Consider the following 14,705-nt stretch of genomic DNA (forward strand, 5'->3'; position numbering starts at 1 on the left):
CGGAGTAGGGACTTTCTATATGTTATTTTTGTTTACGTGAGGTGGCAGTTCGGAGTAGGGACTTTCTATATGTTATTTTTGTTCATGAGAGTCGAGTATCGAATGTTGATGCTCATAGTTTAGTTAAGAGCGCTCTTTCACTCCAACACGGTAGACATATTTGGCTGATCAAGCCATGAAACGATGCTATTGTACCTATGTCTATTAATCAATAAAGCCGTGCCTTACGCTAACAAAAAAGTGAACGACAATCTGTCGGGGCCCTCCCTAAATCCATCCCTGGTTCTATGCTTGACATCCTCGTCTCTGTGTCTGCCAACTCTGATTTAGGGATGAGGATAGAGAATCAGAGTATTTCCATTTTCCGACCATAGATGGTTAGTCGAGAGACTTTGTATGATGCACCTTGTTCGGATTTAGAAGGTCGCACGTATTTCTGAATCATCGATTTGATCAAGGAAGTATGTATTATATTGCACAAAAGATACAAAATTAAATTCATGTTCGAGGTATATTTATCATTGCGCATAACTCTGTTTTGTTAGTTCAGTTCATGATTTAGAATATACATGTGGCTTGTAAATCCCGAACAGAGCTGCACAGTTGCAAACTTGCAGTACACACTTTAAGAACCAACAAAATACACACTTTAAGTAATACCGGTTTTTTAAATGTTTTGTAATGGAAAACTGATATGGCAAGAAAAAAAAAAGATAGTGGCATAGTTGCGAACTTGCAGTACACGCTAGTGGAAGCAGCCCAGCAGCCATAAACTGCCCTATATGTTCCGCGCCAAAGGCAGGCTGCCATGTTTCACGGACATCGTTCCGATTGAACCCAGAACTTTCCAGTCTCCAATTGGAAATTTGGAATCCGAGCCCAAAGCCAGGCTGGCGCACAGAGTGTGTTCGGCCCGAACACGGAACACCATTCGGGGCTTATATAAACCCACACAACCCCTTCGTGAAGAAACAAAACAAAAACGAGAAATCTCCATCCTATTGGGCCTAGCACCGGGTCGAGCGAGCCTAGCGTGGGAAGGATCAAGCTTCGCATTCGCAGGGAAGGATCGGAGCCGCCGCGGGATGTGGCCGCCGCTGCCGTGTCGCTGCTGCTACTGCGGGGATCCGATGATTTCCCTCCCCTTCGGCTACTGCGGAGATCCGATGGTTTCCCTCCCCTTCTGCTACCTCGGCGGCGAACACGGAGGAGCGGAGGCGGTGGAGGAGGAGCGAGGCACGGCGTACCCTCCGTGGACGTCTGAGCTCCTCGCCGCCGACTTCTACAAGACATGCGCCAGGGACCGCGTCTGCCACACCTGCGCCGGCGCCGCCTTCTGCGCGCACTGCTGCGGGGAGCACCACCGGGGCCACGCCACCGCCGCGGCCGACGACGACGCCGCCGCGGGCCACCGGAGGGACTCGTTCTGCACCGGCTGCCGCGTGGACTTCTGCTTCGAGCTGTGCGCGCACCACGAGGGCCACGAGGTCATCCCCGTCGACGAGTACGATGGCTGGCGCTGCCTTCGGTGCACCGGGTTCGAGCGCTGGTTCCACGCCTTCCACGGCGTCCAGGTCGGTGATTCGATCGATCGACTCCGCCTAGATTACTTTTTGATCGATCGATTTGTAGCACTAGTGCTGTGCTAGCCTGATTGGGTTGTGCTTGTGCGCTGGTTTGGCTGCAGACTTTCCAGGACGAGCATGGCAACCTGCTGGTGCCCCTGCAGCCGAGGCCGAGGCCGGCCGTGGCACCAGAGAGGCCGGGCCCTGCCCCCAAGTACGGCGTGAAGGCGGAGGGCAGCGAAGAGTGCCCTCCGTGGCTGTCCGAGCTCGTCGCCTCGGACTTCTCCAAGACGTGCGCCAGGGACCACGTCTGCAACACCTGCTTCGGCGCCGCCTTCTGCTGGCACTGCTGCGGAGAGCACCACCGCGGCCATGACAGGGTCGTCGACACAGACGAGGAGGTGGATGGCTGGGCGGCGTCCGTGGGCCACAGGAGGGACTCGTTCTGCATCGGCTGCCGCGCCGCCTTCTCCTCCGAGCTGTGCGCGCACCACGAGGGCCACGGCCACGGGGTCATCCCCATCGACGCGTACGGCGACCGGCACTTCATGCGGAGCACTGGGTCCGAGCCGTGGTTCTCCGTCTTGGGCGGCATTGAGGTCTGTAACGCCATCGATCGATGTCTGAAGTCTGAATCCTGTATTACTAGTTCTTAACCGATTGAGTTCTCGTTTTGGTTGCAGACTTACGAGGACGAGGACGGCAACCTGATGGTGCCCCTGGAGCGGAAGCGGTCGATGTTCCCGGAGCCAGGCCTGAGGTACTCCACCCGCCGCCACGGCTGACCACCGCGCTGCCGACCGTTGCGAAGCAGTTCTAGGAGATGGATGGATGGAGGTTCGTTAGTTCGTTAGTGATCGCCCTTGCCTAGCTCTTACGTCGTGTACTGGTGTTGGATTAAATCGCCGTGAGGTACTTCGAAACTTCTAGCGATAGTCCCTCGAAACTATCCGAATGTGTCATCGATCCGACCCATTTTGCGTCTGTTATGGAGTCCTTAGGTAGTTAGATTTGAATGTTGAGATCGTCGGCACCTTTTGAATATGTTAAGCATGCGAAACAATATCAAAACATATAGGATGACTTTCCTGTTGAAGTATATTGCGTGGACTTCCATGTTGAATTGTTCACATTTTCCTCAGATTGGAGCTTTTGGTTGGAAATGTTCACTTTTAAGTATATCACGAATATGAGCTCTATCTTGAACTGTGCAGGAGTAATTCACATTGTTTTCGATCCGAGCTTTGATTAAACTAGTTGGCGCATGTAAAGATATTGAGTTTGAACATTGGATAATGCGGTACTAGTAAAAATATTTTCGATCCACTTCGACATTCATCTAAAACATCTACTTCATCCGATCCTAAATTAAAACAAGAAAACAGAAAACAGAAGAGAAACACAACCACATACAGGCTGAAAACCCTCTAGGGTGACAATCCTCCAGACAAGAGATTGTACAGCAAAACTAAAAACTATAGCTAAACTTTCTAAAAGTGCAACAGCCAGCAAAATTCATTTGACGGTGCTTCACCAGCTCTCATTCTTCAAGAAGCAAAGCGAGGAATCACAGGGGTCCATCAACACGAATGGTAGAACACCTTAGTCGTGACTTGCCACAAACGTCAAGAACACCATCGAAGAAGCTCCTGCACGACGGCTTTCTGCAAACCAACCGAGTGGTCAACAATCAAACAAACGGTGAAACTAATAGAGGAGGATCATTCGGCCAAATGCTATGGAAACAAGCAACATTTCAAGTTTTCCAAATTGTCCAAATGATAGCCGCAATACCAACTAACACCATATTTATCTCTTTTTTGTTACATTGCAGAACCCATCGATCAAAATAGGTTCTGAATTGAACAAGGTATATGAGAGAAACAAAAGTACATTAAACGATGCTGCAAACATAATGTGCTAGAGAACAAGAGAAGCAGAGACCGATGATCAATGATCTCCTTCCTTTAGAAGGATATACAAAGATCATCTCCCTTCCACCCTCATGACATTAACACAAATCTTGTTTAAAGCTGTCTCTACTTGCTAGCCAAAGAAACACCTAAAACCTCAAAGGAAATATGACACTACACATAAACTAAAAAAGTTAAGGTGCTTGGGGCTTTTTTCAGTGCTCTGTAAAAAGAGCCAACTTAAAAACTACCCCTTGCATCTAACAATTATAAAAATGAGAAGAAACAAATGAAGGAATTGAGGAGCAGCTAGAGGACGGCCCCTCAGTCCCTCACCCATCATCTTCCCAAAACCTGGCCATCTATCCATTTCATATTAAACATCTACAGAACTAAGAGAACCCCACTTAACAAGCATGATATGCTCATAGTTCTTTTTTAGTAAAATTTAGTGATTTTAGACTTGGTCCAAAAGTGTTTCTTTCTATTATGATTAGGATATAAATAAATCTCTATATGGGTCAGGCCTCTCATCCTATACATGACAATGACAAGACAACTTAATTTGCTTGGTAACACTTGGTCACATTGTCAACAAAAACTGGTCAAGTCCATAAGTCAAGCTGGCTACTCAACAAAGTCAAGTAGGTACCTGCATAAGCATAAAAAAAGAACTAAGCGTGAGAAAAACACCTTTAAAAAAATTAAACCTACCTTATATTAATTATTAATACCATGACTTATGACCTGAATCAGATGAAGGACACAAAAAAAATCACAACAGTGTGCAAGGACATACGTCGAACGCCAACTCGAAGAGAACACGCGTCCAAAAACGCGCATCCGGCTTCCACACCTCCTAGCATCAGCCCCGCCGCCAACTGAGGCATGCGTCACCGTCAACGAGTAGACACTACCAGCTGCCACCAGCAAAACAGGGGAACCATCCGGAACAATCTGCATCCGTGATTCCAGCTCCTCTACGTTCCCAACAGAAGTTTTTTTTTGTCGAGTGCTCTTCTAAGGTCATACTCCATATTCATTTAAAAAAAAAAGATCATACTCCTTATTAGAATTTTAGTTTCATCGTTAAGTCTACTAAATCTCCATTGCACTTGGAGTCGATACGAGTAATATATAACTTATGTCAGAAGGTATTTTTTCAACGCTTTTGCTATATCTAAATTATCCGATTTTTAGTTAAAGATAAGTTGATTACTCCGCCATTTGATATAATTTATGCTTTAAGATTCGAATGGATGATAACAAAAGATTAAAATGAGATATACAAACTAATTCAACATATCTGATTCATCAACTTAGATTTAATCCTCCCACTTAAAATTCAAACGACTTGGATATAGCCGATTTTTTTTAAGCTAGCTCAGAAGAACCGGCGCTCCTCCTCGATGGGCCGTTGGCCGTAGCTCGAGCGACACGGTATATTGGTATCCCCCACGGGCAAAAGGCACGTTGCGGTCGGTTCGTCTGCCGTAGGTCCGTTAGTTGTTCGTCCTTCGTCTGTCGACGGAGAGTCGTGGCACTTGGATCCATTTCCGGGACTAGTCAATGCTGGGAACGATGGAAACTTCACGTGCCACTGTCAGGCCACAACGTGCGCCACCCTCTCCTGCTCCCTTTTGGATTTGGATCCGCGCACCGTTGCCGTTGCCATGGCCGGCTACTCCACACTTAGCAGCGGGTCCCGTTCCGTTTTGTTCACGGTTGTTGGCACGAGAGCCTGCTTTACTTGCCACTGCCGCGCTCCCTCGGCAAGCAAGCAAGCCGAGATTCGATTCCCCGCGCTCCCCCTCCTCCCGGGCTGCGGCGCAACCACCAACCACCACCACCACCACCATCCCCCGTCCCGAGATCACGAGACCACACCGCGCACGGACGGATTCCCATCCCGCTCGCTCCCTCACCTCGAGATCTGAGCCGAGGCAAGCCGCGGTCTGCTCTGCTCCGCGCTCCCATGCGGCTAGCGGGAGCAGCGGCGCCGGCGAGCCGGTGGTAGTACTAGTACCGTGGGAGCCTGCACGCTTCCTTGGGGAAGAATGAGGCCCCGGAGGCACTCGTACGGCCGGGGCGGAAGGAGCGCGGCGGCGGTGGTGCTGCTGGTGCTGTGCCTCTGCGTCACCGGCGTGTTCCTGCTGCTGCTGCACGGCTCCTCCCCGCCCCTGGAGGCGAAGGAGGAAGAGGAGGCGGCCGCGGCGGGGGGAGAGAGGAAGCAGGCGGTGGTGGTCCAGGCGGAGGTCGAGGAGGCGCCGCTGCCGCCGGGGAACTCCAGGGTCGCGTTCCTCTTCATCGCCCGCAACCGCCTCCCGCTCGACCTCGTCTGGGACGCATTCTTCCGTGTACGCCCGATTCCTCCCCCTCCCCCCCCCTTCCTGGTTCATGTCTTCCTTGCTGTCTCAAGTTCACCAATGCCAGTGTGAATAAAAACTTCCAGCTGCATTGTAATTGCTGTGTCGATCAGGGTGACAACGAGGGGAGGTTCTCCATCTACGTGCACTCGCGGCCGGGCTTCGTGCTCACCCGCGCCACCACCCGCTCCCGCTTCTTCTACAACCGCCAGGTCAACAACAGCGTCCAGGTTAGTGCTGACCATTCCTACCGTATGATCTTCGTGTTCGGCGTTGCGCTGCTGCTTAGATGGGTTTTCCCCCCCTCTTGATTCGGCATTCAGGTGGACTGGGGGGAGGCGAGCATGATCGAGGCCGAGCGCATCCTTCTCAGCCACGCCCTCAAGGACCCCTTCAACGAGCGCTTCGTTTTCGTGTCCGACAGGTACACGTCGAGGCTGTTCTTAAGAATGGCACTTCTCGGTTCTGGCCTAGAATTTGTACAAATGAATGAACTCAATGAGGCATAAGGTTGAAGGAGACAACTCGTACTGCTTCACACCTCAAGTGCGTTGTGCCTGAGTTCTTGCTTCAAAACGCCAATATGTGTTGCTTGATCAACTTTAGTATTATGCAATATCAGTGACCATTTTTTCTCGAACCATGCAAAGACTTGCATCTGTAAAGTAAATATCAATGAACATAAACATAATTTATTTTTCTTCTCCAAATGAAACTAAATGCAAAACGTATGTGCATTACAAAGTGACAAATCTGGTTTGAAGTAAACATATACAGTATATATCGGCTGTGTATCCTGTGATTGTACAAACGTGGATCGTTTGTCTCATGAAATTATTTACAGCTCGTTTGGTATCCATCATTTTGGCATAGAATTCTGGAATTCATTTTGAATTCCAGAAACCAACTTGTTTGGTTGGCACGGAATTGGCCACAGGAATTCAATCTCAAATTCCATGGAATCTCACTATCACTAACCCGAATTCCTCTCTAAAAGCCATCATTTCTCTGGATTTGTCTCTCACTCTACAATCCCATGTGGTAGACAAACATGATTTTTGAACCCGGGATTCAAATTCAACCAAATGAAATCCTATCAAAAATTGGATTTCATTTCTACCAAATGAAATGAATTCTTGGTTGTCAAACGAGCTGTAAGTAATTCCTCATGCTCATATGTCATAAGTCGTTTATGCACTTCTAAGCTTGTATTACAAACTGTAGTGTAATAGTGGTAACAAATATTGTTTGAGTGCGTGCTCTTAATGATAGGTTTCTAAAAAAAGAGTTTCCATGTCATTTTCATTTAGTTTTGATTTCGATCCCTCTGTCGCTTCCCTTCTCTCCAGTATCCAGAACCCTTTCCTTAAAATAATAAAGAATCTGCTACACTCGAATGTATTGTTTAAGTGCTTATTGCTTGCCTATAATCCTACTTCTACAATTGATAGGTCGCCAGGTTATTCAAGCAAGTCGTGTTTCTGTGCTTTAGGAAGAACCTCTAGTTTGGTGAAAGCGAATCTTGTGTTATATTGCTCTATTGTTTTGATGTTTGATTGGTTATGTATTGGATAAGTGCCTATAATGGGAATCTACATTTATAGCTGTACCCATTTACCAAATTTAGCGTGTTGCAAATTTAGCTATCTTTACAAGGCTGTATGGCTGACAGCTCTGGTGTTTGGCTCAGTAGTTATTAATACTCTACAATTCGACATGTTTTTTGCCAACCTGTTTCTTCAAACCAGTTATGTACTGCATTCATCATTTGTGAACCTATTTGGATCTTAATATTGAATTCGTGCTTACTAGGATCTTCTCTCTCTGCCAGCTGTGTACCGTTATACAACTTCAACTACACTCATGACTATATAATGTCTGCATCAACCAGCTTTGTCGACAGGTATAGACATCTCACTTCACAGCTTTGCATCATGTTTCATGGCCTTGTTATCAGCCAGTGTTTTTTTTTATGAGAAATCATCCAGGATTTTTGAATGACAATATAGGTTCATCTTCGACTTTTCCATTTAGATTGTTCCGAGTGTTTTCATGCATCTTGACCTTTGGATTGATAGTGTAACAAATTGCAGAATTATGTAGACTAAAGCATCAGCTTTTCTTAGCTCACGACATAATCTGAATACTAACAGCATCCAATTGTATTATGTCGGAGGCAGTTTTGCCGATACAAAACAGGGCAGGTACAATCCACGAATGGACCCAATTATCCCAGTGGAAAATTGGAGAAAAGGCTCACAGGTACCTTTTTGTTTTCACTCATTAAAGATGAAGAGAAGAACTTCACTTGAATTTTTCCTGCATCTAACCGATTCATTCTGCTACTTCTGCTGCCTGCCGTACAGTGGGCGGTGTTAATTAAAAAGCATGCTGAAGTTGTGGTTTATGATGATGTGGTGTTGCCAGAATTCCGGAAGCATTGCAGGGTACGTACCTCAATATTTTTATGCACTACATGCAGAAAGTTTCAGTACTGTAACATAGTTTATGCATTTCTGTTAACAAGGAACTGGTTTCGCACCATACTTTTGGTCAAACTGAATTTGGTATAATGCTAGTTAAATGGTTGAGCACTTCTCATTATTTTACTTTATTATGTCAGTTTTTGCACGTGTACAATTGTACATGCGTAGGGCGATGTACAGGGGATGATCTTCTTTACATTTTAATTGCCATTTACCTCGAAAAGTATCAACTATTACGCATAGGTTTGATTCCTTGCTTATCTTATCCAGTTCAGCTAGTACAAATTAGACGATTTGAGCTAATGCCCTTCTAGGCCAGGCCATGCATTTGCTTCTTTGCTCCAGAACGTTAGTGAAATTCTCTTTGCATCAGTTGGCCTAGAAAGTTGAGATTGGTAACCGCTGTGGGAATGGATTCAAGAACTGGCAGCTGATGGACACCGCTCTGACTACAGCTAACAACCTTTTGGCAGAGAACAATGAGCTGTATTGTAGGGACAAACAAACTCAAGAGGAGTACAAAAAAGACAAAGAAACTCAAGAGGGGTACACACGTGTGAGTTAGCTTGTATTGCAGAGTGCTTAATGGGGCAAATATATAGTACAACTGTACAAGACACAGTACTGTGGACACATGCTAGTATGCTACAAAGTTCTAGAAGACAATTAACAATTAGCAGCACACGAACTAGCCTTGCCAACAAAGGAGAGCCAAAACGGATCTTCCTTGTGGAAAGTACTTTCTTGCTTCGTTGGGCAAACTAATCTGGCAAAGAAATATTTAGGGTGGTTGCCAGGCAAGGCGAGGAGCTTCCAGAGTTTCCAAACACATGCTAAGTTTAACATAGCAAATATTGCATTTGGGAGTGGACATGATGATAATAGTGTCTTGGCTAAATGGATTGATTATCCATCCAAAGTTCTTTATATCTTGGACTGAATTGTGAACAGTTATATCTATGTCTCACTGATTGGCTTTACTTTCTCTATGCTTATTGATATTAAAGAAATTATGTCTTTTGGGTATTGCAGAGAAGGCCCTTACCAGAGTTCTGGCGAGACTGGGATAAACCTATTGTAAGTAACAGCCTTTAATAAAATACCAAACTATACTGAACTTGTGTTCATGTTCTTTCTTATTCTGTGAAAACTGTGCATGTTTGTTTTGAACTCAGTTTGCACCCTCAGTATTTTAGGATACATATGGAAGATTACAGGGTTATGTTCATCATTTTACTTTCTTCCTACCGTAAATAACGTACTCCCTCCGATCCATATTAATTGTTGAAATATTACATGTATCTAGACGCTTTTTAGGCAGAGATACATCCATATTTGGGCAAATTTGAGACAATTAATATGGATCGGAGGGAGTAGAAAGAAACAAGGAGGTATCCATGGTCGGTCGGTAATAAGGCTTTTGGGTGGGATCTGCATTAAGGGGCATGGAAGTTATCATTTGATTTTATTCTTGTGAAATGAATTTTGCAACTGAACTTAATCCTTTTTATGTATTTTCTTCACTGTTAACCAATAGCAATCCAAGTGATTTCGTTTTGTTTGTCTTCGTCAACATTGTCCTTGTAAAGCAGGCATTGAATTCTGAAATTCTGGTCAAGTTAAAATGATACCTCAATAGGTAATATTGCACGTGATATTTTAGGAGTTCACAAGGATAAACTATAGAGAAGTGGAAACAAAGTTACACTAATCTGTGTTATTCCTGTAGCAACTTTGCTGTTACCATATGTGGGGCAATGAAATAAAAACATTAAGCACATCATGGATTTCCACTTTTTAAGAGTGCATAGAAGCACTACTCGTATGTGGGGCAGTGAAACTAAATTCCTTAACCAAATAAGCATCTAAGCCTTCGAGAAGTTTATTCGGTGACCTTACATATTAAATGTCCTCATTTTTACCCAGCCTGCCGAGGCATGGAAGGCACATAACTGCATACCAGATGAGCACTATGTTCAAACGTTGCTTGCAGTAAGTCAATAACCACTGTGACAAATCATGATATGTTCTCTGCACAAAGGCACATGACCTTTCTCTGTTTCAGCAAAATGGTCTCGAAGAAGAACTGACACGGAGATCAGTTACACACAGTGCTTGGGATCTATCATCTTCTAAAGACCGTGAAAGGCGTGGATGGCATCCTGTAACATACAAAGTCTCTGATGCTACTCCTGCACTTATAAAATCCATTAAGGTATATGCTTCCTTGAAATCTTAACAGTTTATTCCCTAAAACAGTGATAATATGGTGTGTGTGTGTGTGTGTGTGTGTTTAAAAGGGGAACCAAGGGTGCTGTTACCATTTGATTTCTTTTTTGTTTGTTTGATTGTCATGCCATATAATAAAAAAGTTGATATCTAATGCAAGGATGGTAAAATCGGTGATGAAAAACATACTATGAATTAATTCCTTCAGTATATGTCAATCTGTGAACCTTTTGCTTCTCATAACCAATTTTACAAATTTGATTTTGTTGCTGTGGTTCTGCCATAATAATATGCATTTGTGCCAAAATATACTGCCTGTAAGAACTGTCTCTAAATATTTGCTGAGGATTCACTTTTGTAATTCTGTAGGATATTGATAATATATACTATGAGACTGAATATAGAAAGGAGTGGTGTACAAGTAATGAGAAGCCTGCACCTTGCTTCCTTTTTGCAAGGAAGTTTACACGTGGAGCTGGTCTGAAGCTTCTTAACTCGGTGAGTACCTGTAACTTTTATCGCGCATGAGCATGCACAAATATAGGCGAACATTGATCCTGGTTGTTGACCTAAGAAATTATGTTGTGTTTGCTTACGGTAATATTTTTTCATATTTTCTTTCTTGCAGTCATTTATAGCAGCAAAATGATTAATATAGTCCAAGGGGCATCTGCCATGTATTTGCTTATACCTAAAGGAAACGGGGTGGAGGAGACAGAAGATAACAGCAATTTTTGTGTCTTAGTTACTGTTTGTTGCACTCTGGAAAGTGCAGTAGGTGTTGTAAAGTGATACTTTGCTTCATTTAGCACCTAGGTTAGTACACATATTAGGTCACAGCTCAACAGTGTAACTGGAATTGTCAGCCACGACTCACAGTTGGATCTGTAAGAACCACTTGAGAGTTCTATTCTTGAGAAAATCGTTCTGCAAGCCGTTGTTTATTACAGCCTGTGCATTCTTTCTGTATACGAAATGCGGTGTTATTTGGTGCTTTGAATGCAAATTGAATATACTGAACTCCATGGTTCACATCGACTCGTATCAAATTTGTCAATGATGTTACATGTTCAGAATTCTGTTTCATCAGAAACATGGAACCTATCTAGTTGTTTGGACTTCCATGGTTTCATATCTGTTACAGCTATGATTGTGCTGATACTCTTACAAGTTGCAAGTACAGTATTCATACACATGTCAATGACAAAGCTATACTCTTCGCTGTGCATATATCTATTGGAACAGCGATCTAACGCATCTGAAGAGTTGTTGACACGGCATATGACCTGTCACGCCAGCTCGGGATGATGCTTTGGACCTGAGAGACACAAATCCTTGCAGGTAAATGATTTGCCTGAGCACTCCTCCAGCAGCTTCATCTGTTTGTTGTTTTGGCTCTCATGTTTGATTCCTAGTTCTGCATTATATCGAGTAATCGAGAAGCATTTCTTCCCTCCCCAGTTCTCCTTTTCTGGGTGGATCTAGTGTAAGATTTACATTATGATGTTGTGGTACCAAAGATGTGGGAAAAGGGAGAGGAGAATGATGGATGCATGTTGGTTGCTTGTTGTTAGCCTGGTGTACGTCTCTTTCAACCGCTGCATTGTCACTGTCGCTGTGATCCATTGTCCAGCATGTCTGCAGCTGTAATGCTAAAACGAAACTAAACATTTTGTGATATCCTCCCATCCATTTTACAGTTTGCAGATTGCTCAAACTGTTTTTTCTTAACCGGCTCAAACTGCTCTGTTGTGCAAGAAGGAAGCAGGTAAAATTCAGAAGGCACTGGATCGAGAAATGATGGTGTGTCTGTGGTTGTCTCTGTCCATTTTGCAAGCCTTTGTTCTGAGCTTTGCAAGCAGGCCTTCAGAGTTGGCAGATCTTCTTTGTTCTGTGAATCATAAAGTGGAGACGAGCCTTTTCTTCATTTCCTAGCAGTATTGTCTGAGTCTGACACAGAAAAAAAGTGAAAGAAGCTGGAGGATCTGTCTCAGTTTTCTACAGCAAGATTGCAAGCACCAACTGTATCGAGGAGCTTTATCGGCTCCAGTTCCCCGATGCAATCGATTTTGACTATTCAGGTAAAACATTACAACCCCGAGCAATAGATACTCTTTGTTGAAATCAAATTACAATGTGAAACTGGTGAAGAAATAAGAAGATTGGACTAAATTGCTAGATTCATCACATGTTAATCCCGGAATGCCACATTCTTTAAGGTCTTTTTTTATTTAAACTATAAGAGACACGCAATTGCATTCCGACAGGACATAGATATCGCAAGTTGAGGCACCAAAATGCGACCTTCAGAGGTCGAACCCTGCGCAGCCAGCATACATGTCTCAACACAAATGCTTTCCTTTTCAAAAAGGAGAATAGTCTGGATCAACCTGCATATGTAGGTGAAAAGAAGTTCAAACCAATCAAACACGCACAAGTTTGTTATAAATTGTGTTAGAAAAGCTTGTTATAAATTCTCTAAGCTAAACAGAGAAACAAGGAAAAACATGGGTTTGACGTGCAAGTAGGGGGCAGAATCTAGGCTAGTTTTTCTTTTTATTAGGAAAAAAAAGCAGAGCCTAAGGCTACTAGTCAAGGTATATAAACTGGTAGGCAAGGTACATCATGCCAGGAAGGTAACAGACAAGGTACCACCACTACACCAGTTGCAGTTTTGGTCATCAAAAGCAGTGTGCAGCCATTTGAAAAGATCCAGGAGGAGTGCACGTAGGAAACAACGCCACCATCTAAGCCTATGATCCAAACACATAATTTTCTCTAATGGACTGTGTTCGTTTGAGCCACAAAATTCTTTGTTTGTTTTTCATCCCCTGGCAGGATGGACCTATTAGTGCCGTGCATGCATACGACAACAAATATTGAACTCCATGCACCAATCAATTTATCTAAAAATTTAAGCCGAGGAGAAAAGTAAATGATTCTATTTCAACACGTTTGATCTTGTACAGTCTGGGCGCTAGAATGTACTCCGCATCCCAGCATTAGCAGCAGCAGCAGTTGCTCCCACCGAGATATCTTAAGTCTTTCCTCCACACCACGCTTTCAAAAAGGCAGCTGCACTGCATCTAGCTGTGGACCTCTCCCATCACCAACAATGCCGCAGGAGCAGTGGTGATGAGTGTCCCTTGTGGCCCTGTACCTCTGTAGGTAGGTGCAGTAGAGCAGCCAAAAGAGCAGGATGTACTGCACAGATGGCAAGCTGAAGTGGTGGTGCAGAATGTCCTTTGCTTGCAATGGTCCTACTCCACTTTGCTCCCTTTCCCCCTCTGCAGCTCAAGTCTAATCAAGCCCATGCATTATCAAGTGTGTGACTGTGTATACTTATTCCTAGGTTATGTTCAAATGTATCACATGATCACTTAAAAGAAAGATCAATGGTGCTAATCATTGTTGAACTACATGTATGAAATGCTACTCCCTCCGATTCATAATAAATGTCTCAGATTTAGTACCAATCTAATACTCCGTACAAAGTTGTACCAAGTCTGAGACATTTATTATGGATCGGAGGGAGTACAAGGTTCTTGCAATTAGTCCAGGGATTCAGAGACTACCGAAGGGATGATTGGTCAAGGGATTAGAAAACAGAGATTATATCTAATATATGATGGTAATATTGCTTTATGGTGAAAAGGCATGCCGAGGATCCGAAGGTTATAAAGAGTGATATTGGCAATATGGCCAGCATGTGCCAGATTGGCTGGTTTATATGCTCATTGTCTACCAAGGCTTAGCAAATACTCTGTGCGAACTTGCCAAGGGAAATTTGGAAAATTTAGCACGCAAGCAAATCTGTGAAGTCTATTCCTTGGCTCCCAGTCATCACATGCATGGTCAGTTAGTCAGCAAAGCACCAAACACAACGGCAGTAAAAAAGAGATAATGGATTGCTGCCATGGGCGGTTTCAGTTGCATTGCTGTCTGTGTTGAGCCGAATCAACGAGAATTGCTCCTCCAATTAAGGATGACGATTGTCGTCGTACAATTTAAGAGCAAATTGGTGCAGCACATAGAAGCTGACGGATACCTTGTTGGCACATGGAGAGCACGTTTGCCAGCCAGCTTTGAGAAAAAGCTGCACTGCACCACAATGGCTCACGCTGCTAGCTATACATACACACTTAC

General features: G+C 44.2%; 2 protein-coding genes across 4 annotated transcripts; both read left to right on the top strand.

Moving 5' to 3' along the window:
- The first annotated feature begins 989 nt into the window (after positions 1 to 989).
- On the top strand, positions 990 to 2,706 carry LOC106865936. The gene is made up of 3 exons (XM_014897977.2): positions 990 to 1,574; positions 1,688 to 2,164; positions 2,249 to 2,706. The coding sequence occupies exons 1-3, from the start codon at positions 1,086 to 1,088 to the stop codon at positions 2,348 to 2,350; spliced, it is 1,068 nt and encodes a 355-aa protein (XP_014753463.1). The 5' UTR covers positions 990 to 1,085; the 3' UTR covers positions 2,351 to 2,706.
- Positions 2,707 to 5,170: 2,464 nt separating this feature from the next.
- LOC100833990 lies at positions 5,171 to 11,591 on the top strand. Of its 3 annotated transcripts, none has more exons than XM_014897976.2 (11): positions 5,176 to 5,835; positions 5,931 to 6,074; positions 6,168 to 6,268; positions 7,676 to 7,747; positions 8,025 to 8,106; positions 8,211 to 8,291; positions 9,363 to 9,407; positions 10,257 to 10,322; positions 10,396 to 10,545; positions 10,929 to 11,057; positions 11,188 to 11,591. In XM_014897976.2, exons 1-11 carry the CDS (start codon positions 5,536 to 5,538, stop codon positions 11,206 to 11,208), a joined length of 1,191 nt encoding a protein of 396 aa, XP_014753462.1. In that variant the 5' UTR covers positions 5,176 to 5,535; the 3' UTR covers positions 11,209 to 11,591. The 3 variants fall into 3 exon arrangements, with proteins under 3 accessions (XP_024315199.1, XP_014753462.1, XP_003566498.1); XM_003566450.4 differs by having other exon boundaries at positions 5,179 to 5,835; positions 5,958 to 6,074; XM_024459431.1 differs by lacking the exon at positions 10,257 to 10,322 and having other exon boundaries at positions 5,171 to 5,835.
- The last annotated feature ends 3,114 nt before the right edge of the window (positions 11,592 to 14,705 follow it).

This window comes from Brachypodium distachyon, chromosome 2 (assembly GCF_000005505.3).
Source record: "Brachypodium distachyon strain Bd21 chromosome 2, Brachypodium_distachyon_v3.0, whole genome shotgun sequence".
NCBI classification, from domain to species: domain Eukaryota; kingdom Viridiplantae; phylum Streptophyta; class Magnoliopsida; order Poales; family Poaceae; genus Brachypodium; species Brachypodium distachyon.